Genomic DNA, 24,460 nt, shown 5'->3' on the forward strand with positions numbered 1-24,460 from the left:
TGCCAAATCAAGAACACGAGAGAGAGAGATCAAACACATAGCTACTGGTACATACGCTCAGCCCCGAGGGTGAACTACTCCCTCCTCGTCATGGAGAGCGCCGGGATGATGAAGATGGCCACCGGTGAGGGATCCCCCCTCCGGCGGGGTGCCGAAACAGGGTCCCGATTGGTTTTTGGTGGCTACAGAGGCTTGCGGCGGCGGAACTCCTGATCTATTTTGTTCCCCGAAGGTTTTAGGGTATATGGATATATATAGGCGGAAGAAATACGTCAAGGGAGCCACGAGGGGCCCACGAGGGTGGAGGGCACGCCCAGGGGGGGCGTGCCCCCCTGCCTCGTGCCTTCCTCGTTGCTTCCTTGACGTGGACTCCAAGTCCTCTGGATTGCTTCTGTTCCAAAAATAACTTTCCCGAATGTTTCATTCCGTTTGGACTCCGTTTGATATTCCTTTTCTGCGAAACACTGAAACAAGGGAAAAAACAGAAACTGGCACTGGGCTCTCGGTCAATAGGTTAGTCCCAAAAGTAATATAAAAGTGCATAATAAAGCCCATAAACATCCAAGATGGATAATATAATAGCATGAATACTTCATAAATTATAGATACGTTGGAGACGTATCAGCATCCCCAAGCTTAATTCCTGCTCGTCCTCGAGTAGGTAAATGATAAAAGAAATAATTTATGAAGTGTGAATGCTAGCAGGTGCGTAAGTTTGATCAATGATAATTTCAATCACATTTTCTAGCATCATTATATGTCATAACAGTAGCTCAACTCATAGAACTTTTCATGATCAAGTAACAAACTATTCACATGTTAAAGTATAGAACATAAACTTTCTTGAAAGCTATCAAACTATGTTCTCAGTCATCAAACAATTGCAATTCATCTTATTTTCAGGAAGAGTATATGTCAGAGCTTTGATTCCGCAAACTTCACATACTCAACTATCATTTAGTCTTCCATGATTGCTACCACTCAAAGCATATTTTTAGAACAAATAGTATTCATCGAACACAGAGAAAGATAGGGGCTTAATGTTTCGCCTCCCAACCTTTTACCTCAAGGGTAATGTCAACAGTAATAATTCATGCTCAAATATATTTGAATGGCCATATATGCCTAGATCTTTCCATCACATGATGCTTGACAACTAAAGAGTAGGTTGGAATGAGAAGGAATACTACTGACTCTTGCATAAAAGTAAAAGATAGGCCCTTCGCAGAGGGAAGCTGGGATTTGTAGAGGTGCCAGAGCTCCAAGCAAAAACAGAGATGAAAATAATTTTGAGAGGCATGCTTTCATTGTCAACATAACGACCAAGAGTTCCCAATACCTTCCATACTACATACATTATAGGCGGTTCCCAAACAGAAAGGTAAATATTTTTACTCCCCCTCCACCAACAATCATCAATCCATGGCTTGCCCGAAACAACGGGTGCCTCCAACTAACATCAATCCTGGGGGAGTTTTGTTTGCAATTATTTTTTATTTCTATCTTTTGATCATGGGACTGGGCATCCCAGTTACCAGCCATTTCTCGTGAATGATGAGCGGAGTCCACTCATCGTGAGAATAACCCACCTAGCATGGAAGATATTGCTAGCCCCTAGTCGCTACATGAGCGATTCGGGCATACAAAACAGATTATTATTTGAAGGTTTAGAGTTTGGCACATGCAAATTTACTTGGAACGACAGGTAAATACCGCATATAGGTAGATATGGTGGACACTCATGGAAGAAACTTGGTTCAAGGATTTTGGATGCACAAGCAGTATTCCCGCTTAGTATAGATATTTTGGCTAGTAAAGGATTCTAAATAGCAAGCACCACATGTTAGAGGATCCATAACAATATAACTTATACAAATATACCCAAGCATAACTCATTAAGTTGTCTTCCTTGTCCATCTTCAACTAATTTGCTCAGGTTTGAAAATAATTAATGATGATCACAATCATAGAAGATGTCCAAGATAGTATATTTATATGTGAAATCTCTCTTCCTTCAATATTCTTTCATGAATTGTTCAAGTGACCAATACAATGTTTGCTAACCTTCAATGAATTTACCACCTCTACTTCTTATATGTAAAGTCATTACTCCCCATGGGATAAGCATATGAAACATTTAAGAATTTATTTTGTTCCCACCGATCTACTTCTTATATGTAAAGTCATTACTACCCACCGATCTATTTTGTTCCCCGAAGGTTTTAGGGTATATGGATATATATAGGCGGAAGAAATACGTCAGGGGAGCCACGAGGGTGGAGGGCGCGCCCAGGGGGTGGGCGTGCCCCCTGCCTCGTGCCTTCCTCGTTGCTTCCTTGACGTGGACTCCAAGTCCTCTGGATTGCTTCTGTTCCAAAAATAACTTTCCCGAATGTTTCATTCCGTTTGGACTCCGTTTGATATTCCTTTTCTGCGAAACACTGAAACAAGGGAAAAAACAGAAACTGGCACTGGGCTCTGGGTCAATAGGTTAGTCCCAAAAGTAATATAAAAGTGCATAATAAAGCCCATAAACATCCAAGATGGATAATATAATAGCATGAATACTTCAAAAATTATAGATACGTTGGAGACGTATCAGGGGCCCTGCTGCACATCTCCGCCGGTGTCTCCGTTGTGTCGTATCCTGGAAGGGTGTAGCACGATTGTCATCTGTAAAAGAGAAAAACTTAGATGGAAGTCTTCGTGCGAAAAACTGATCATTCTCATTAAAATTCAATCTAAATGAGTTAAAGCCGAACTGTAGTCCTTTTTACATGCAGGAAGCCCCTGGTACCGCCTATGGGGGTATATCCATCAAACCAATCTCAGGTTTATCTAAGCTGTTACGGCTAGTGGTGCGCCGGACTCGTCTAGCCGTGTCCGCGGTCTTGATGACCGACCATTTATTCTGGTTGGAGAGGCCATTTAGTGTTCGGCTGCTAAAGCCGCCACACGTTCTTCCGCGCGTAAGGAACGCTCGGTGTTTCCGCTAACTATGATGATGCCACGTGGACCGGGCATCTTAAGCTTAAGCGAAGCGTAATGCGGTACTGCATTAAAACGAGCAAAGGATGTTCTTCCGAGTAGTGCTTGATAGCCGCTGCGGAATGGAGCATTGTCGAAGGTTAACTTTTCACTTCGGAAGTTGTCGGGAGAACCGAATACAACCTCTAGTACTAGAGAGCCCGTACAGCGGGCCTCTGGGCCTGGTATTACTCCTTTAAAGGTAGTATTGCTTTGGCTGATTCTTGTCGGGTATATCCCCATTTTGCAGACTGTGTCCTGATATATCAGATTAAGACTACTACCGCCCTCCATGAGGACTTGGGTGAGATGGTATCCGTCGATTATTGGGTCTAGCACCAAGGCAGCCAATCCTCCGTCCCGGATACTAGTCGGGTGATCCCTGCGATCAAAAGTGATCGGGCAGGCCGACCAAGGGTTGAACTTAGGGGTGACGGACTCTACAGCGCATATGTCTCGGAGTGCGTGTTTGCTCCTTCTTTTTGTTACGTGAATCATGTTCACTGTTTTGACCTCTGGTGGGAATTTTTTCTGTCCCCCAGTGTTTTGCTGGCGAGGCTCATTCTCGTCTTCACTTGGTGTCTCCCTCCCCTTGTGTTCGGCGTTTAGCTTGCCGGCCTGCTTGAAGACCCAGCATTCTCTGTGGGTGTGATTTGCAGGTTTATCGGAGGTGCCATGAATCTGACATAACTTGTCTAGAATCTTGTTTAGGCTGGACGGTCCATCTCTGTTGCCTTTAAAAGGCTTTTTCCGTTGACCGGGTCGAGAGCCCCTAAATCCAGCGTTTACCGCCATGTTGTCTGGGCTTTCTTCATTATTTCGACGCTTTCTTTTACTGCGTCGTGGTTTTCCATTGCCATCCCTGACTTCAGATGTGCCTGGGTCACTGGTGCTACTACGGGCCAGCCAGCTATCTTCGCCCGCGCAAAAGCGGGTCATAAGGCTTCTTAGGGCTGCCATTGTCCTCGGTTTTTCTTGGCCGAGGTGTCTGGCGAGCCATTCGTCTCGGACGCTGTGTTTGAAAGTTGCTAAGGCTTCGGCGTCTGGGCAGTCGACGATTTGATTCTTCTTAGTGAGAAATCTGTTCCAAAGCTTTCGGGCTGACTCTCCGGGCTGTTGAATTATATGACTTAAATCGTCTGCATCCGGAGGTCGGACATAGGTCCCTTGAAAGTTAGCCCTAAAAGCATCCTCAAGCTCCTCCCAACTTCCAATTGAGTTTTCGGGGAGGCTCTTCAGCCAGTGCCGAGCTGGTCCTTTCAGCTTGAGGGGCAAGTATTTGATGGCGTGGAGATCGTCTCCGCGAGCCATATGGATATGAAGGATGAAGTCCTCAATCCAGACCCCAGGGTCTGTCGTTCCGTCGTACGCCTCTATGTTCACGGGCTTGAATCCCTCTGGAAATTCGTGATCCAGCACCTCATCGGTGAAGCATAGGGGGTGCGCGGCACCCCTGTATTTGGATGCGTCATGGCGTTCTGACGGTTGTAGTGTTCGGTTTTGATTCTGCGCTGGGGCGCGCTTCCTAGATCCGTAGATGGATCTGGTCACGCCGGCTTTTTGACGCAAGTCTTCGCATGAATCGTGTGCTGACTTATGTGCGGCTTCGTTAGCCACCCTATCGCGGCCACGAGGTGGTCAATCCGACCGGTCCGCCGTTTTATTTTTCGGCTGTGTAGGCTCTAAGGCCTCATCATCGAATTCAGGCAACAGCTTGCGCTTTGGATAGCTCTTTGTGTGGCGACTGCCACCATACTTTTCTTCAGTGTCGAGCACTTTGTTACATCTACTGTTGAGCGTATTCTGCGCGGCCTTAAGCATTTGCTTCTGCTTCTTCAGACTCCTCGCGGTGGCAATAAGCCATCTATGGAGGTTCTTTTGTTCCAAGTGCCTTTTCGGGATGATGTGTGCATCGTCGTCCGGACTGTTTTCCTCTCCGGAGGGAGGTTGATGAGTGTTATCCTCGGCGTCGCCGTGATCAGACAGCGGCTCTGTACTATGTTCGCCGTCCGCTGGTTCATCCTGCTCTGTCGCTGGATCCATGTGGTCTTTGTTTCCTTTGGGGTCGACCGGGGTATTATTTTTTCCTGCGCTGTTGTCGCTGTTTTTGCCGAGGCGGGATTTGGAGCGGCGTCTACGTCGTCACTTTGGTTGCTTCTCGAGGGAACTATCCTTTGATGCATCCTTCCGTTCCTCGTCATTGTTTTCTTTGGGTGTATCCACCATATATACATCGTGTGATGAAGTGGTTGTCCAACGCCTTGTGGGCGGTGGTTCCTGTTCCTCTCCTGCATCGTCATCCATACCGTTGATGTCTTTGGAGTCGAAATCGAGCATGTCGGTTAAGTCATCGACAGTGGCTATTAAGTGGGTGGTGGGTGGGGAACGAATTTCTTCGTCGTCCGCTTCCCACTCGAGTCGTATATAGTTTGGCCGAGGGTCTCCTGAAAAGGAGAGAGACCTTAGTGAATTTAACACATCGCCCAGAGGCGAGTGCTGAAAGATATCCGCGGAGGAAAACTCCATGATCGCCGCCCAATCAGATTCGATAGGCACGGACACAGGCGGTTCGGGGCCTGTGGCCGGGGACGAAGCCGAGGATCCGGTGACACAGGTCTCATAGGAGGTGAAGTCAGTATTCGGCTCTATCGCCACCGAGTGTGTGTCCTCTGAGGCGGGGTCCATCCACCCGTCCTCAGACGGCACAATAGACTCCGGATCTAGGGCCGGAGTAGCCACAGGTGTGATCTCCCGAACACCGTCCGACGGCAGAGCTAAGTCGTGTTCGTCGTGACTGTGCGGCGCACCTGACATGGGCTCGAATCCGTCAAAGATCAAGTCTCCGCGGATGTCGGTAGTGTAGTTTAAATTTCCAAACCTGACCTGGCGGCCACGGGCGTAGCTCTCGATCTGCTCCAGATGGCCAAGCGAGTTGGCCTGCAGTACGAAGCCGCCGAATACGAAGATCTGGCCGGGGAGGAAAACCTCACCCTTGATCGCATCGTTGCCGATGATCGAAGGAGCCATCAAGCCTTGTGGTGACGGCATAGTGAACTCTCAATGAAAGCACCAATGTCGGTGTCAAAACCGGCGGATCTCGGGTAGGGGGTCCTGAACTGTGCGTCTAAGGCGGATGGTAACAGGAGGCGGGGGACATGATGTTTACCCAGGTTCGGGCCCTCTCGATGGAGGTAATACCCTACTTCCTGCTTGATTGATCTTGATGATATGAGTATTACAAGAGTTGATCTACCACGAGATCGTACAGGCTAAACCCTAGAAGCTAGCCTATGGTATGATTGTTGTTGTCCTACGGACTAAACCCTCCGGTTTATACAGACATCGGAGGGGGGCTAGGGTTACACAGAGTCGGTTACAAGGGAGGAGATCTACATATCCGTATTGCCAAGCTTGCCTTCCACGCCAAGGAGAGTCCCATCCGGACACACGACGAAGTCTTCAATCTTGTATCTTCATAGTCCAACAGCCCGGCTAAAGTATATAGTCCGGCTGTCCGAGGACCCCCTAATCCTGGACTCCCTCACCGGCACCAGCATCTTCACTAACGCGGGATGACTGGTTCTTCAGGCAGCGGAGCTGGACACTGGATCCGCTTTGCCCTCTTCATCCATTCCTGAAAAAGCAATGACGGTGAAAGTTCGGATATCTTCCTTAGAGCAGACAAGTAGAGGACGTGTTGGAAACTCACCTTGCTGGCGGGGTGGTTAATGTCGTGTCCACGGTCCGAATCTGTGGCTGGCGGTATCTCGTTGCCCTTGAAGAGCAGTTTCCAGGCATCTTCGTGAGTGGTCTCGAAGAGCCTCTTCAGGGTATGGTGCTTCTTCGGATTGAACTTCCATAGCGGGAGGCTTCGGCTTTGGCATGGGAGAATCCGGCGAACTAGCATCACCTGGATCACATCGACAAGTTTGACATTCTTGTCCACCATGCTTTGAACGTGCGTCTGCAGCGCTATCAGCTCGTGTGGCGAACACCAGTTTGGGCTCTTCTCGACCCAGGAGGTGAGTCGCATGGGAGCGCCGGAGTTAAATTCGGCGTCCACGGCCCAGTTTGTGCCGTGGGGTTCTGTGATGTAGAACCATTGTTTCTGCCATTCCTTGACAGTCTCCACGAAAGTGCCTTTTGGCCAGGAGACATTGGCCAGCTTGCTCACCATGGCTCCCCCGCACTCTGCGTGCTAGCCGTCCACTACCTTCGGCTTCACGTTGAAGACTTTGAGCCACAGCCCGAAGTGGGGTTGGATGCGGAGGAAGGCCTCACACTCGACGATGAACGCCGAGATGTTGAGGAAGGAGTTCGGGGACAGATCATGAAAGTCTATCCCGTAATAGTACATCAACCCGCGGATGAAAGGGTGGAGTGGAAACCCTAGCCCGCGGAGGAAATGAGGGATGAATACCACCCTGTCGTTGGGCTTCGGCGTGGGGACGACTTGCCCCTGAGCTGGAAGACGGTGGGCTATTTCCTTCGCCAAGTACCCAGCCGCCCGAAGCTCAGTAATGTCCTTCTCCTTAACGGAGGAGACCATCCATTTGCCTTGGCCTCTGGATCCGGACATGGTCGGATGCTTGCTGGAGATGTAGAAAGATGGGGACTTGGGCGCTGGAGCTCAAGGATGGAAGGGGAGAGGAAGGAGAAGGCGTGCGTAGACAAGGGCGAATTCTTATCCCCTTATAAAGGCAGTGAATATTGAACGCCTTCCCACTCGCCTCAAAACTCGCCTATTCCCTAGGGCTGTGTAAACGGCACGGTTGGGTTACCCATACCTGTATTGAAGAGAATCCCGCAATAAAGGGACACGATCCTGCTTCGACAAGACGTGCCAATGACTACCGCGTCTCGAAACATGGAGCGGCAGATACAAAACGGTTCCAAATTATGACCGGGTGGACGTGATGTCGTGTTGTAAAAAGTTATCAGCGGATTGGACTCGTGGAGTATTATATTCTCTCCGCAGTTGTGTATGGTGTGTGTGTTACAAGTCCGGATACAATCATCACATCTAGAGATTATCTTGGAGTTCGGAAAGAATGGAACCCGCCTTGCAATGCCGAAGACAAATCTGCGCGCCGGACTCCTCGTCATTGAAGCCAGGTTCAGGGGCTACTGAGGGAGTCCTGGACTAAGATGTCCTCGGGCGTCCGGCCTGTTAGCCATGGGCCGGACTGATGGGCTGTGAAGATACGAAGACCGAAGACTGCACCCGTGTCCGGATGGGGCTCTCCTTGGCGTGGAAGGCAAGCTTGGCGACCAAATATGTAGATTCTTTTCCTTTGTAACTGACCTTGTGTAACCCTAGATCCTCCCGGTGCCTATATAAACCGGAGGACTTAGTCCGGAAGGGGAGATACTAATTACCTTAGTCATACAGGCTAGACTTTTAGGGTTTAGCCATTACGATCTCGTGGTAGATCAACTCTTGTAATACTCATATTCATCAAGATCAATCAAGCAGGAAGTAGGGTATTACCTCCATAGAGAGGGCCCGAACCTGGGTAAACATCGTGTCCCCTGTCTCCTGTTACCATCGACCTTAGACGCACAGTTCGGGACACCCTACCCGAGATCCGACGGTTTTGACACCGACACCCTACCCGCGTCGCCGCCTACACCTCTCATGTGGCCGTGCGACCCGCAACCGAGCGCCGCCGCTCCCCTAGCCGCTGCTGCCCTCCCCTCTGCCCGTCTGAACCCCCTCCCAAGCGCCTCCACCACCCCGCGCCGCTGACCCGCCGCTGCCGCCGCCGCCCGAACCAAACCCTAACCCACGCGCCACCCCCCAGCTGACCCTGGTCGTCATGTCGTCCGTCACTTCCTCCGTGTCCACCAACTCCAACCTGTTCACCGACGCCAACCCTCTCGACGTCAACGACATCCGCAACCTGAACATCTACGAGCGGGTGCCGGTTCATCTCTCCCAGACGGACTCCTCCAACTACACGTGCAAGACGTATTTCTCCCTCGTGTTCTGGGAGTACCATCTCGTCGATCACGTGGATGGCTCCGTCGACTCCATCCTCGTCCCCAAATTCCATTACTGGTCCACCATTGACACCACAATCATCTGGTGGTTCTTCCTCCCCATCTCGTCGGACCTCTTTCAGACGGTCGTGTAGGACGGTGATGATGCCTACATCGTGTGGACCAAGCTGAACGGGATCTTCACCGACAACCAACTCCAACGTCGTGTTTTTTGGCAGCAAGAGTTTTTTGGGTGCCACCAGGACAACTCCTCTGTCGACGATTATTGTCGCCGCCTCAAGACTCTCGCTGACGAGCTCCACGACATTGGCGCAAAGATCGATGATGACCTCCTCCTTAGCACGCTCACCGGCGGGCTCAACAAGGACTTCGGCAACGCCGCGGCGAACCTCACCTTCATCCCCAACCCGTCCTTCGCCAAGTTCGTGGTGTACCTCCGCTTGGAGGAGCGACGGATGAAGCAGGTGAAGGCGCGGGCCATCCACACCGCCCTCGCCGTCAGCACCACCCGTGGCGGGCCCTCGACGCCTCCCGCTGCCCCGGCCGCACCACCACAGCCGCGCCACCAGGCGCCCTACCCGGTACCGCCGTACTACCCGGAGCCCCAGCAGCGGGGCTGCTCCCGCTCCCGTACGGGTCGCCCGCCCCTCCCGCCGAACGGCGTCGCGGGGGCCCGCGGTAGCCGCCACAGCGGTCAGCAGCAACAGCAGCAGCAGGCACCGGCCAGCACCGTCAGCAACAGCAGCACCAGCTCCAGGTGCCTCCCCCGTGGGCCTCCGGCTACAACTCATGGACCGGTGTCGTTCATGCCTACACCATGCCGGTTCCACAGGCCCATGCACCGACGCTTCCCATGCCGCGTCCGCCGGTGCATCAGGCGTACTACGCGGCTCCGCAGCCCTATGGAAGGTACCCACCACCGCAGCTGAGCGGCGGCTACGGCCTCCCTATGGCGCCTCCATCCCCCTCGCCGGCGCCTTGGGATTCGGCGCTCCTCGCCGCGCTGCACACCGCCCCTACATCGAACAACTGCACTGGAGGTGGTGATTGGTCCATGGACACCGGGGCCACGGCTCACATGTTTGCTCATCCTAGTAATCTTGCCTCCTTCACTCCCGTCACCACCGACCGCCGCATCATTGTCGGCGACAGTTCCACACTTCCTATCACACACGCCGGGCACACTTCTTTTCATTCTAATTCTATGCCATTATCTTTGTCTAACATACTTGTGTCTCCTCATCTTATTAAGAATCTTATTTCCGTTCGTTGTTTCACTCGTGAAAATCCTGTCACTGTTGAATTTGACGAGCTTGGTCTTTGTGTTAAGGACGCTCGAACCAGGATGCTACTCCACCGATGTGACAGCCCCGACGAGCTCTGTCCGGTGCATTCGCCTTCACCCACCACCACCGCACTGATTGCTCTCTCCGCTGGCGTTGATCTCTGGCACGCTCGTTTGGGTCATCCCAACCCCGTCACACTTCGTCATATTCTTAGGAGTTTCACTTTCAGTTGTAATAAGATAGAGGATCACACCTGTCATGCCTGTCGTGTCGGCAAACATGTTCGCCTTCCGTTTAGTAACTCCACCACCATTGCTTCTTTGACCTTTCAGTTGATTCATAGTGATGTGTAGACCTCTCCGGTTCCTAGTAATTCAGGCCATTTATATTATCTGGTTATCCTTGATGATTATTCTCATTATGTGTGGACTTTTCCTTTGCGACGAAAGTCGGATGCACTCTCCACTTTGACGGCTTTTTACTCCTATGTCAGCACGGGCGTCCCATTCTTGCTCTTCATACTGACAATGGAAAAGAGTTCGACAATCTTGCTTTCCACACTTTCCTGACGCACCATGGCACAGATTTTTGTCTCACATGCCCGTATACTTCACAGAAGAACGGTCGAGCCGAACGCGTCCATTGCACTCTGAACGACTGCGTTCGCACGCTCTTGTTCCACCCTAACGTGCCGCCTCGCTTCTAGTCGGAAGCACTTGCAACTGAATCACTTCTCCTTAACCTCCGACCATGCCGTCCACGGTGGAACTACGCACCTCACCATCTTCTCTTTGGTACGCCACCGTCTTATGATGGCTTGCGTATTTTTGGGTGCCTTTGCTATCCTAACACTGCCGACACCGCTCCTCACAAACTTGCACGACGTTCCGCCGCTTGCATCTTCATCGGCTACCCCTCTAACTCCAAGGGATATCGGTGCTACGATCATGTCTTCCACCGTGTGTTTACTTCCCGGCACATTTACTTTGATGAGTATGTGTTTCCGTTTCAGCAAGTACCCCTGGCTGTTCCTCCCGCCACCGATGACGCGGGGTCCTCGACGTCTCACCCAGGGCGCTCGCGCGTCGCCCTTGGCCCGCCCCTGGCTTTGAGGCGCGTCCCCTGCATACGGCGCCTCCTCTGGCCGTGGCTCTGGCGCCCCCTCTTCCCGCGGCCTTGGCGCCCGCGGTCCCGGACCCTGGGGCCCCGGCAGTGGCCCCCTTGGCCCCGCCGGCCCCCGCGGCCTCGGTCCCGGCGCCCGTGTCTCCGGCGACTCCGGCGCCCTCATCACCGGCGACTACGACCGAGTCTCCCGTGGTCGGTCTGGTCACCCGCGCCCGTGCGGGTGTTTTTCGCCCGACCTCGCGCTACGCCTCAGATGACTATGTCACGCGGCATCCACCTCTACACCATCGCCGTTGCCGTCTTCTGTTTGAGCCGCTCTTCGTGACCCGCTCTGGATGGCTGCGATGCAAGAGGAGTTTGATGCCCTGCTACGCAACGGGACGTGGCAGCTTGTTCCCCGTCCCCGGCATGCCAACGTGATTACCGGGAAGTGGGTCTTCAAACACAAGCTCCATCCTGATGGTACCCTTGATCGCTATAAAGCGCACTGGGTTCTTCGTGGCTTCCTGCAGCGTGCTGGCATCTACTTCACCGACACCTTCGCTCCGGTCGTTAAGCCCGGCACGATTCGCACGGTTCTCCACCTTGCGGTCTCCCGTGCTTGGTCGGTGCACCAGATGGACGTCTTCAACGCCTTCCTACATGGTCACCTCGAGGAGCAGGTCTTCTGCTAGCAGCCCACGGGGTTCGTTGATCCAGCACTTCCCGACCACATGTGCCTGCTTTCGTGGTCCTTGTACGGACTGAAGCAGGCTCCGCGCGCTTGGTACCAGCGCATCGCGGTGTTTCTACACCAGCTCGGGTTCCGCTCCACCCGCTCAGACGCGTCGCTCTTCGTCTATCACCAGGGCTCCGACACGGCCTACTTGCTACTCTATGTCGACGACATCATCCTGACGGCATGTACGACTGGTCTTCTCAGTTAGCTCACTGCTCATCTTCGTGCTGAGTTCGCCATCAAGGACTTGGGTCCTTTGCACTACTTCCTCGGTGTTGAGGTGGTGTGCCATCCGGATGGCTTCTTTCTTCATCAGCGGAAGTACGCTCATGAGCTCCTGGATCATGCTAGCATGCTTAACTGCAAGCCCGCCGCTACGCCTGTTTATACGAAGGCCAAGCTCTCTGCCACGGATGGTTCCCCTGCTTCAGATGCTGCATTCTACCGGTCTATCGTTGGTGCTCTCTAGTACCTCACTCTGACTCGACCGGAGATCCAGTATGTCGTGCAGCAGGTGTGTCTTCATATGCATGCTCCTCGGGACGTTCACTGGGCCGCTGTCAAGCGGATTCTCCGCTATGTCTGTGGCACTATGGACCTTGGTATCACGCTCCACGCCTCTGCCGACACCGCTCTCACCGCCTACTCCGATGCAGACTGGGTGGGCTGCCCTGACACTCGTCGCTCCACCTCGGACTATTTTGTCTTCCTTGGACCCTCACTCATCTTGTGGTCGTCCAAGCGGCAGCCTACGGTCTCTCGCTCCAGTGCTGAGGCTGAGTATCGTGCGGTGGCCAACGTCGTCGCCGAGTGTTTGTGGCTTCGCCAGCTGCTTCAGGAGCTCTCTTGTCCTGTGGATCGTGCTACGGTGGTCTACTGCGACAACGTTTCGGTGGTCTACCTCTCTGCCAACCCGGTACATCATCGTCGGACCAAGCATATTGAGTTGGATATTCATTTTTGTTCGGGAACAGGTGGCCTTTGGCCATATTCGTGTTCTACACGTTCCTACTTCCCAACAATTTGCAGATATTATGACCAAGGGCTTGCTTACGGCGTCATTTGAGGAGTTCCGGTCCAGTCTTTGCGTCAGCAGTGGTGCCGCTTCGACTGGGCGTTGAGTATATGTGTTGTGAATATCTGTGTATTGAGCCCACCTCCTAATTTCTTTTATAGTTGAGGTCGTGGCCCACATTTGTACATCATATATACGTGCCTTTGCACATGAGCAATATATCGTGCAATTCATACATCATACAAAATGTATTAGCGCCACACCACGGGTGTTTTGGGATATATTTTCCCACTCTATAGAAATGTACATTTATTTAGCTAGAAGTAAGTTTTCTTTTGCAAGGGTAAAGGAGTTTTGTTTAGCTAGAAGTAAGTTAAATACGCTGCTCAAAGAGACAGGGCAATGCCCGATTGTCTGCAAATATCACTTTGTGGCACTGAAACATCGCGCTGCGAGAACTCGCAATCGAGCAGTTTTATGCTGAGATTCAAGCTCTCTAAACCATGCTACAAAACGCGACATGCTTTTTTCCGTTACAGTTCAATGTTAGATTTGAAACATTCCCGGGAATTCCTCCTCATATCATGACCAGATTGAATCGGTCGGAAAGCAAAAGGCACACATGTAGGGGCTCATGAGCAAAGCCTAGTGCCTGCCCAAGTGGACCATAACGCAAATTCTTGTGCTGTCAAATGTCATTCTTTGGGGGGCCCATAACCATAGCCCATGGCCAAAGATGACAGACATGTGAGGATAAGGAATCAGAATGTTTTGAGATTTGGATTCGCATTGCCACATGACATGTTGACATGCTCGGTCGACTTGCCGTACGACATGACTAGACTAGCAGGGGCTTGCAAGCTGCAACATGTGCTTTGATTATTTCTCTCTAGTGTTTGTTAAGAGCTTTTGAATTCGTTGGAAGGAGGACGGGAGAATCTGTCGTTACAAGCAAATTTGCACTTACAAATGGAAAAAATAAGTACAAGCTTTACGGCCCAAGTCCAAACAGGCTTGTCAGACCCATAGTTAGTTATTACATCCATGGGCTACTGGGCCGAGTGAACAACAAATCCAGCTCGGCGTGGGCCTTTTTCCGAACGACAGAAAGATGGCGAGATCACAACGACAGTTGGGATATCCCCAGAAAGGAGAGGGAAGGAGAGAGAAAAAAAAGGCAATCAGCTCAGCAGCTCAAAGGTGGACAATGGTGATGGAACAAAAAGCCCTACTCCTAGACTTGGAATGCAATTCTTTCCGCATCTTTGCAGCTGGTTAGTGCCACTCAGCTGTATTTCGGCCCGATAACAAAATGCACTTCACACAGGCCATTATTGTCCCAAAATATATATACATACCACAAAAGCAAGAAGCAAAATGGCAGCTGGAAAGGAAGAAATATACAAATATCTTCCTTTTCCTTCACACGAAATCAAAACAATAAGTGGCCGCCTTTCTCGAGATCTTGCACCAAGAAAAAACAGAATCGTAGAATGGAGTATACAAGCATAGAACCAACCGTATTGCCATGTGCGTGAGCAAAGGGGGAGCCTAGGTGGTGTTTGGTTCTCTAGTCTTAGGACTTTTGAAAAAAGACTTTCAAGAAGATGCTTTTAAGGACTTTTAGCAAAAAGTTCCAAAAAAGTCCCCATATTTGATTTGCTAGGGACTTTTTTAGTCCCAACACAAAAAATCCCTGAAACCAAACACCCCCTTTGTCTTTGCCCTCGTAACAAAGGCCAGCAGCAAGATTATTAACTAGTCCGCGGCATACGCTTGATCGCATACTTTTTAGCGCTCGATCACAAACCACCAAGGGGATCCAACCAACTGCAAAACAGCAAGTCACAAGTTCCAACGTACGTGCCACCAAGGCCACATCAACAAACAACCAAAACAAGTTTATTATGGTTACTGGCCGTGGGATTCCCGGGAACAAAAACACCATTCAAGAATTCAGACCATGTTCACCGGATGAACGTGCAGCTGGGAATCTGCGTATGAACTTGTTTAGATCAGAAATTTGGTGCTATTATCAGACAGAAAATGATCATAAACTGGAACGCCGGACAAATCATCTGGAATTCGGTGCTACCATCAGACAAATCCTTGAGCAAGCATGCCGCGAAAATGAACAGACTGCAAGACAAGAAGACAGCAAGAGCACTGCATCATGGATCCGAACTGAAATTGTCACTTATATTATGATCACATCGCTACATCCCTTAATAGATACATAACCCCCACCACCACCATGATCACCACCCCAGCCGGCGACCGGCGAGAGACCTCGACGGCCGCCCCAAAATGGGAATTTTCCTCCCCAATCGTCGTCCGCCGGACGCCCCAAACAGGGGAATCCCCAAACAGGACGGTTCTAATTTGCTGATCACGGCCGCCGTCCCGGCCGCGCCAGGTACACGCGGCATTGGATCACCGTCCGGCCGACTCTAAACCCAGGTACCACGGTGAACCCGACGGTGCGGTCCTCGGCGGCGGTGCAGAACGCGTCCTCCGTGCGCCCCTCGTTGACGCTCTCCATGTACACCTCTGCGAACCGCGCGCCGGTCCGGACCTGGAAGATGGACGCGCCGTCCTCCTCCTCGCCGCCGTCGACCGCGTAGAAGAGGCAATGCAGCAGCCACACGCGACGCGCCATCTCGGCGAACTCGGCGAACCACGAGCTCTCCGGGAACCCGGGCCCGGCGCTCACGATGCCGCGCTGCTCCTGCCTCCCGAAGAAGGCCGTCTCCATCCTCGCGTGCACCAGCGACAGGTACTTGGCGCGCAGGAACTTGCCGAACCCGCTCCACCGGGTGTTCCGCACGTCGAGGAAGACGCTGGCCGGCGCCGCCTTGAGCTCCGTGAACTCCTCGAAGAAGCGGCGGCGCTCGTAGAACTCCCGCTCGTCCAAGAAGCTGAAATTGAAGTCCCTCCGGTGGAAATTGGCGAACATCTTCATGGCGACGTAGGATTCGAAGACGAACTTGGCGTCCCCGGCCCGTCGCAACGGGACGCCTGGGTGGACGGCGGCGGCCGCCGCGGCCAGATCCCACCCAGCTGCCTGCATCGAGCTGAGCATTGACTTGGAGAAGGAGCGGATCGACTTCACGGCGTGCCGCAGGGCGGTGAGGAAGTGGGTGGGGTTGAGGCCGGAGACGTGGAGCTCGTCCAGCGACGCGAGGGTGCGGCCCGGATGCAGGCGCACCTCCATGGCGCGCTCCGCCCGGAGCTCCGCATCGAGGGAGCCCTTGGCGCGGTCGAGCTCCGCATCCTTGGCCCGGAGCTCCGCCTCCAGCTTGCGCGCCGTGATCTGGTACGTCTTGAGCAGATGCCGCTGCTCCTCGGCATGCGCGGAGAGGGCGGTGTTGCCCGCCGCCGCGGCGTCCCTGGCCGCGCCGGCGGGATCCTTGAGGAACCTCCGCTTGGTGTCGGACAGCCTGGTGAGCTCCGCGACGACGGCGGCGTCCGCGGACTGAATGGCCTCCGCGTCGTAGGGGAACTGCGCGAGCTGCAGCTGCGCGTAGGCCGCCTTGACGGCCGAGACGCCCGCGAACAGATTGGCGAGGAGGGAGTCCGCGGCGGCAACCGTCGCGGCGGCCGGGGGCGAGGGCTGCTGCTGCGGCGCCCCGGCGGCCTTCTTCTCCGCGGCGTTGCGGAAGAAGGCGTCGAGGGAGTAGGCCGCGGCGAGGTTCCCAGAGAGCTTGAGCTTGCTGAGCGACGGCATGGTGGGAGCCGTCGCGGTGGTGGGCGTCGTGGCGTCCATGGAGCTGTCGTAGTCGTCCCCGGTGACGGACGGCGGCGCATCGACTGTCTCCTTGGGCCCGGCCCCCGCCGCGGCGGAGTCGGAGCGCTTCCGGCGGAGGAGCTTGGTGAAGGTGCGCGCCAGGTTGGCCGCCTTCTGCTGCTGCTGCTGGTGGGTGTGGCTGTGGCTGTGGCTGTGGTGGTGCGTCGGCGGGCGGGCCGCCGCCATGTGCGCCTCCATTGCTCGCTCAGCGCCTCCCCTCCAGCTTCCCCTCCCCTCTTTGTGGCTGGCTGCTCCTGGCTCGGCTCGGCTGTGCTGTCTGTCTCTGCGGGAGGGAGGGGGGACGAAGGTGGGAGGGAGGAGTGGGATAAATTTCAGCAGGAATATTTGGGGGATACTGTAAAGTAAAAGCGGAGCGTGCAGGCCGACGCGTATTACTGTGCGGCCGTGCTCCTACCGATGACACGACACGAGCCACATGTACTACTTCTAGGCAGCAGTTCTTTTTTTTACTTTGACGGTAAGAATTCATTTTCCAGCCAGAAGCAAATTACTGTGGGTACAAATGGATTCGGGTAAAAGAAGAGACTAGTTAATCCGGACAAACCGAACCTAGGAACTGATAAATAGCAAGGGTGCTGGATGCTAGCGATAGAGAAAAAACTGGGCAGGATACGGCGAGCTCTCTTATCTCCGTCATCTACCGGGTACGGGTACGCCTCTCGTCAGCGCGCATTGAACCGTTGAACTCAGCGCAGGGAGGGGGGAGCCCCACACGCGCGCACACGTGCCGACACGCCTGGCCAAAGCGAAGCAGGCGCGTGAGCCTCGCGCAGCCGTGCCGCCCGCGCTTGTGCCAAAACCCAAACAAATGGCGCCAAAGCAACACAACTGGGGGAAGAGTGCGTGCCGCGCCATGTACGTTTGCAACGGAACCAAACACCAGCCGATGGTGGCGCCAGCAGTCGTGGCGACATGACCGGGCAGACCAGGGCGAGGCAGCCCCGACGCCGTCTCGGCTATCCTCGCACCCCATGCCTAATAAATCCGCCGCATTTCATGTACGTACACGGTCGCGGCCAGACCACTCGGAAACGATGATTCATAGTGGATGTCACGTCGAGGGAGCGGCACCGGCACCTTCCTGGCATAGCAGCCGTGGACAAGCCGCGACGACATGTCCCTCGCTCGCCCTTCTCAAATCCAAGTGATCTCCGTCACCACCAGCCCGAGCCGGCCAACACACGCAAACCACACACACACGGGTGCGAATCAGATCGCCCTCAGCTCCCGATCGATCGGGACGGGCTCCATTTAAAACTATGCAGTATTTACTATTCTAGGTGCGTGCGCTCCATCAGTGGCGTCGACATGCAATGCGATCGTCGCCAGCTCCGGCGCCATAATCTAATCTAATCGCCCCACGTACATATAATAAAATTCCTTAACAGTAACGGCCCTCCTACATACGCGAAACAAGGGCAACGACACAAACATAATGAGGGCTTCCGGGGCTCACACATGGCTGGGAAACCTAATAAAGAGAGCCGGCTTTTGGCTGATAGCAATGGCCTTGCCCTTGGAGCCTTGCTAGTAGTGCCACATTCATGAGCAGGTGCTGTTGGTGCACAATATGCATTCATCAAGGGGTGCTGGCCTCCCAGAAAACAAGGGTCGTAAGACTAGCCACAATGGGTAGTAACATAGAGTAGTAACATTGTCCATGTTACTACTCTATGTTACTACCTCTATAGTGGGGAGTAACATATGTGTGGTAACATGCAACACTTCATTTATTAGGCTATAGACTCATCTTGCTTTGATATGTGTGATGTTCTCATACTAGTAGTAACTAGCTATGTTACCACATGTCTTTCTTTCTTTATTTACTGCTTGCCATGTCATCCATTTTATCTAGATATGTGTGATGTTACTACCTATGTTACTCCCATTATGGGTAGTCTAAGCAAATTTGCGGTACTTGAATACACACAGGGAGATGATTGTAGTAGTAGTTTTTTTTTTAGAAATGGAGGAGGGCCGCCGGCTTCTGCATCTGGACGATGCATGCAGCCACTTTATTAATTAGGCGATGCCCCCGCACGTTGCGGCAGGATTTTGTATAAAATAAACATTGCGCTGAACTAATCATCTAGCTGTTGTCTATAGTTTCTCTTGTAGTAAGATAAGTTGTTTATCAATATTTTACAAATAAATAAAGAAAGAACTACATATCTCCATCTATAAGTTTAAAGTTGGACGGAATAAAAATGCATGCAGGACTCACTTTTCTTTCATATATAGAGCACTCAGGTATCATGCTATGAGCTGCATGCATGCATCAGTTTTTTTTCTTGATTAAAACACACATCGGCGGCAGTTACTGCATGCATGTGTCATTGACTACATATGGTACGTGCAGCGGCTCTCGTTGTGTAGATGGACGGATATTGTTGATTGATCTACTATATCCGAGGGCTAAATTAATTTGGATGATGTGGCTTAAGGATAAGCGAGAGAATTCTTAATAATGGGGGCTAGTTATTTAGATATAGTAGATTATTCACATAAGACCTTACAAAGTCATAGAACAAATAAGACCAAAACCATCGTCTAGGCAACATCTATCGTTAGTCCTATCCAGTTGATGTAGGGATGCTAATAATCTGGGCCTAATAGCAAACAGACCTCGCAGCCAAACCTAACATCTAAGACCTGAGGTCCCAACTAGGACGCCTGCCGGGTAGGGCACGCACTAGTCCGGTGCACTCCTTAACCAGGACGCCTGCCGAGTATGAGCCCGCCGCAGCCACCTGCTATCAATCCATCTTTAGAGTTGTACTGTTGCATCTACCGTGGCAGGTCTCTCTGCCTTCGACGCCACCACGACGCCAGACAGCGTCGTCCTCCTGCGCGAGTCCATCCTCGCACATCGGACGCCGAATCTGCACTCGCCACGCCGTCGAGATCCGTCGCCGTCAATGTGTAGGATGAAGCACCGCTCCACCAAAGATGCAGTCTAGTGGTCCCTCGAGCCTGTGTACACCTCCAAGAACGACGTCCCTGAGGGGGAAACGACATAAGAACGCCGCCGTCTTCCGATCTATTGATCTAGGGTTTCCCTCGAAGGTAGCAGACAGTGACCTTGAACTTCTCCTCGGCAATGCCTTCAAGAAGGGAATATCGTAAAACAACGCCGCCACCGCTGGCTTTGGCAGTAAGCCGAAAGCAAGTTTTCACTCGGATCTGTTCGAAGGACCTCCATCAAGCATCTCATGCACAGATCGCCGCCATCTCTGCCGGGGACTGGACGATGGATCCAAGCCGCCGCCGCCTGATCGGCCACGGCACCACCACGGTGCCTAAGCCGGCGCCATCAGGCCCACCATGCCCGCCTGTAGACGCCCTCCAGATCTGCCGGCCCACGGAAGCCCATTTGGGCAAGGCGAGGCCCGCGACCTGTGCCGCCGCCACAGGTGCTCCTCAGCCGCGGGAAGAACGTGTCTGCGCAGTCGTTCCTGTTACACTCGCCGCCGGGCGCCCGCTGCTCCTTGCCGCCGGTGCACCGCCGAGCCATGAGTCGCCGCCGCCGATAGAATATCACCACCACCGCGCGAGGGGGAGGCCCCCGCCGCCGCCGTCACTGGCTAGGCTACGTTGGCGTGGCCTCGGGCGGCGGCAGGAGGGGGGAGACTAGAGCGAAGGCCTAGGGCCGACGGCGATGGATCGCCCCCCGTGTCGCCAGGGGCTGACGACGCGGGGGTAGGGATAGGGGCGCTGCCAATTGTAGTAGTCGTAGTACTAATAATATTTCAGCTGAATTTAAGAAACGAATAGGCTTGTGTAGAAATTGAGGCTACATAACATGTTACGTACTTTATGAGCAATGTTTTGATCGTTGCCGGCACATTTGGAAATATGTTTCTGATTGAAAATTGGCTCAAGACAAAATGGACGAGAGCGCGATGAGAATCTAAAGCAACTCTAGCGGACCCCGAGAGCCAGAGCCCTGCGACACCTCTCAGGGTCCTTTAAAGTCCAATAGTTTATTCGATTCGATGTTCTATGGTTTTTGTAAAATAAAACAGCCCGACAATCTCCTATGCTAGCATTGTTTACTCGCCTCGATGTTTCCTGTATACTACTTACAAATTAGGGCCAGAATCCAATGTTAATCCAAGGATCCGAGGGTTAATTAACCGCGCATCAGCCAACACGTCGTTGCAATTTCCACTGCCAATCCCATCATCAAACCAGACAGACGGGCGGGAAGAAAACGTGCCATGTGCATCTCGGGTAACATTCCTGGTTCCTGATGGGAGGTACTACTAGTTGCGAATTCAGAAAAGGGATGGGCCGTTGATCACACACACACACATTTAACAGCACATTGCAGGGCTCTACTGTGCTGTCGCACTAAGCACCTAGCTTTAGTTGCAATGATTCCTACCACTTAGCAGCAGTTAGTACAGCCCCAAACATCTTTGTGTCCACCGCTGGTTTCTGTAGTAGGAGTAGGTGATATCACGTGGTGGCCATCTTTTTCTCACCCGGAATTTTATGCCTTTCTGAGACATGCTGCTCGTACTAGTTGCTGGGCCAGAAAACATATGACAACACAAAGGAAGTCAAGAGCACTCAGCACAGACATGCCTAATTGCCCTTTCCTGAATGAACTTGTGCCAAGCCCTGGCATCAATTTGATATTCAGAGTTTATGCTCAAAAAGGTTACCTACTGAAATAGGCAAGCGTGCAGGGGCTTGGCTGAAACTTGGGCATAAAAATACCTAAATGGTACAAAAAAGATGCGCTAGGCGTTCAGGCTAAGGACTAATCGGCACTGTTATTCCCCAGAAGAGGACCAGAGCTCACGTGCAGCAGCCGCAGAAGCAACGCAGGCTAAATCTCTGCTTCACCTTCGCATCCAAGGTGAGAAAACGGATAAAGTCTAATACAATTTGGCGGTAGTGGCAGAGACGTAATGCCAGCTGGGTTGCAGCTAATTATATTGTGTAGTATGCGCCACTTAGCCTAATGACGCCTCAGCCACCTCTCTCCCTCCCTCTCCCCTGTTGACGGTATGATGCCGCCGCACATGCAGGGGGGGATTGAAATGATACGGTCCGCGCCAACGTCAAATCGCGTCGGATTAAGGTATTTGGTTATCTGCAATTGGGCCGCAGGGAATAGATTCTGACGAACCAAATACGTCCGTCCACCGGCAATGCCGGTCGTACTGCCACTAAAGGTATACTACTATCGTCTGTATATTCTGTAATTGTCAGATTCGATGCATGGTTTTCTTTCTTCTTGGCGCGTCGATTGCTGTTGGTGGTAGAATCTTACGGCATGCGTGGCGCAAGAAACCTTAATCTTACAGCGGTGATAATATAAACTTCTGGGCGAGGAGGACTCAACAGTGGGTCGGTGATAATCATGGTCGGTGAGATGCAGGATGTACGAGTACTAATTTTCCACTTGTAGTCGACGTGTAGCTCAAGGTGAGTGCGTAGGTGCCACACGCACACGCACACACACACGCCGAATGCGACTAATGACGGAAATTATCTGTCGCTGTTGGTTTTGACTAATCGAACAGGGACTAGTCAGGGTTGCGTTGTTTGCAGGGTGCAGTGCGATATGCGATATCTATCTAGGGCAACAACGGAAACGAAAGGACACGCAAAACTGGAATTGTGAGAACCAAGTGCCAAGCATTTCATCAAAAGTGTGCCAAGTATTTGGTACCTCTAGCAGCACTTGCAGAAATTTACTGTGTAGTGGCGCCAGTGTACTGCACCCTGCAGGCAAGGCTGCAACGGCTTTCGCTTACAAATAGTCACGGGTACACCGCTGCCGCCCGTTAACCATGGCTTCACGCTTTCACTGTTCAAGTACTCCTACTCCTGCCTCGACAAACAAAAGTACTTCTACTCCACACCCCTATACGTATGATAGTACGTGCTAGTCGTCCATGTACAGTAACTCTACCGACAGTACAGTTCACGGGTCCGTCAGGTTAATCTCCCATGATGGTGGTAAGTGAGTGGTAACATCACATCACCTGGCACGGCTGGCAGGTGGGCCGTGGCCGGTGGCGCCGCGGCTGGCATGTGGGCCACGCAGGAACAGCATTAGCAGTACAGTTCAGCCGCTCAAGTCAACAACAGCGTAGCTAATACTCGTACTGGACAAGTACTTGGCTCACGCTCTACGGCAGGAGACAAAGGTCGGTGTGCGGCGTGGTCCACCGGCCCCGGCCCGTGTGCGTGCGTGGTTAGTACTACGTGGTGGACACTACGCAGAATGCGAGGACCAATCGTGCACCCACAACAGAAAAGGTCTATCTCACGCCGTAGCATCCATTTACGAGCGCATTCAAAGCGCGCTGAATTACGACGCGACGGGGCTGAACGCTGCGTTCGTTCCTGATGGACGGCTGGTGATTTTGGCGCGGTCTGTCTCTCCCGCTGAGAGTTTTGCTCCGGTAGGCAATGGCGTGTGGTTGATTTATCGTGGGGACTTTTGCGGCACAGGCTTAGGAACGTCGCGGTCTCTAGTATATACTGAATGACAACTCATACTGAGTTAGTAGCGAGGCATCAGAATCAACCACGTGTTTTAGCACGAAAAATGTTTAACGCGAGTTGCGCCCGCAAACAAACTAAACTAAAACTACTGGAGCAAAACTACAAGGAGCGCTGTGCTGTTTTTGGTTTTTCCTTGACCCAAAGGCCAAATTTCTGCCCCTCTCCTCCTCGTGCGCACAAAATTTTCAAACGAACAAGGTGACCTCACATATGTATCACGCCAAGACAAAACAAAAACAATTATTAAGCGCCTGACGAATTCGGGACTGAGAAACCTATGCTAAGTTTTTCGACACCAAGATGATCTTTGCTACTATCGGAACCAACGAAGAAAAACGAACAAGAAGGGACGAACATATCAGAGAATTGAGAAAACTAAAAGGAAACGGCGAAGGAAGCACGCGACTGGATGAATCGTAGACCAAGGGAAGAGAACTCACCAGAGGACGACGAAGCAAGAGGGCGAAGGAGAAGTAGATTATCTCCCGTAGGTGAGAAAAGAGGAACCAATCTTGCGAACCGCTCGCCCCTCCACGCACGCCGCCCCCCTTCTTCCTCCCCGGTTCCCTCTCGGTTCGCTGCCTCGGAATCAAACAAGGGGCTGGCAGTCAGAGAACTCGTGGTCGGCGCAGGCTAGCTCGTGCCGACCTGTCGCCGTCTCGTCTCGTCCGGGGCAGAGGCCACGGGGTGGAGGGACACGGGCGGCACCGGCAGGGAGGGAGACAACGCGCTATTGTGTTGGGATTGGGAGGCGACGATTAATAAGAGAAAAACTGGAGGGTAGGATTTCCTTCCAAACCCCGTCATTGATCCCCTGGGGCGTATTTATTCGGATTCAATGCGCGCGGTCGCTTTGCCCGTAATGCCCTCCCGCCCGGCCCGGCGCGCATGACACGTGGCAGAGGTCGGCGGTGAGGTAGGAAGGTTGGGTCAAAACTGCGGTTCAGCAC

At 52.6% G+C, this 24,460-nt stretch overlaps 1 protein-coding gene across 1 annotated transcript; it reads right to left on the reverse strand.

Annotated features, from left to right (window-relative positions):
* Positions 1-15,348: 15,348 nt before the first annotated feature.
* Positions 15,349-24,303, reverse strand: LOC123077684 (uncharacterized). The gene is made up of 2 exons (XM_044499980.1): positions 23,951-24,303; positions 15,349-17,244 (listed from the first exon to the last, which is right to left on the reverse strand). The coding sequence occupies exon 2, from the start codon at positions 17,157-17,159 to the stop codon at positions 15,564-15,566; it is 1,596 nt and encodes a 531-aa protein (XP_044355915.1). The 5' UTR covers positions 17,160-17,244; positions 23,951-24,303; the 3' UTR covers positions 15,349-15,563.
* Positions 24,304-24,460: the final 157 nt, after the last annotated feature.

Source organism: Triticum aestivum, chromosome 3D (assembly GCF_018294505.1).
Source record: "Triticum aestivum cultivar Chinese Spring chromosome 3D, IWGSC CS RefSeq v2.1, whole genome shotgun sequence".
Lineage (NCBI taxonomy): Eukaryota > Viridiplantae > Streptophyta > Magnoliopsida > Poales > Poaceae > Triticum > Triticum aestivum.

What these genes read in the sequence shown, in the direction of transcription:
- LOC123077684 (XM_044499980.1), bottom strand. Translation starts at nt 17,159, where the DNA reads ATGGAGGCGCACATGGCGGCGGCCCGCCCGCCGACGCACCACCACAGC.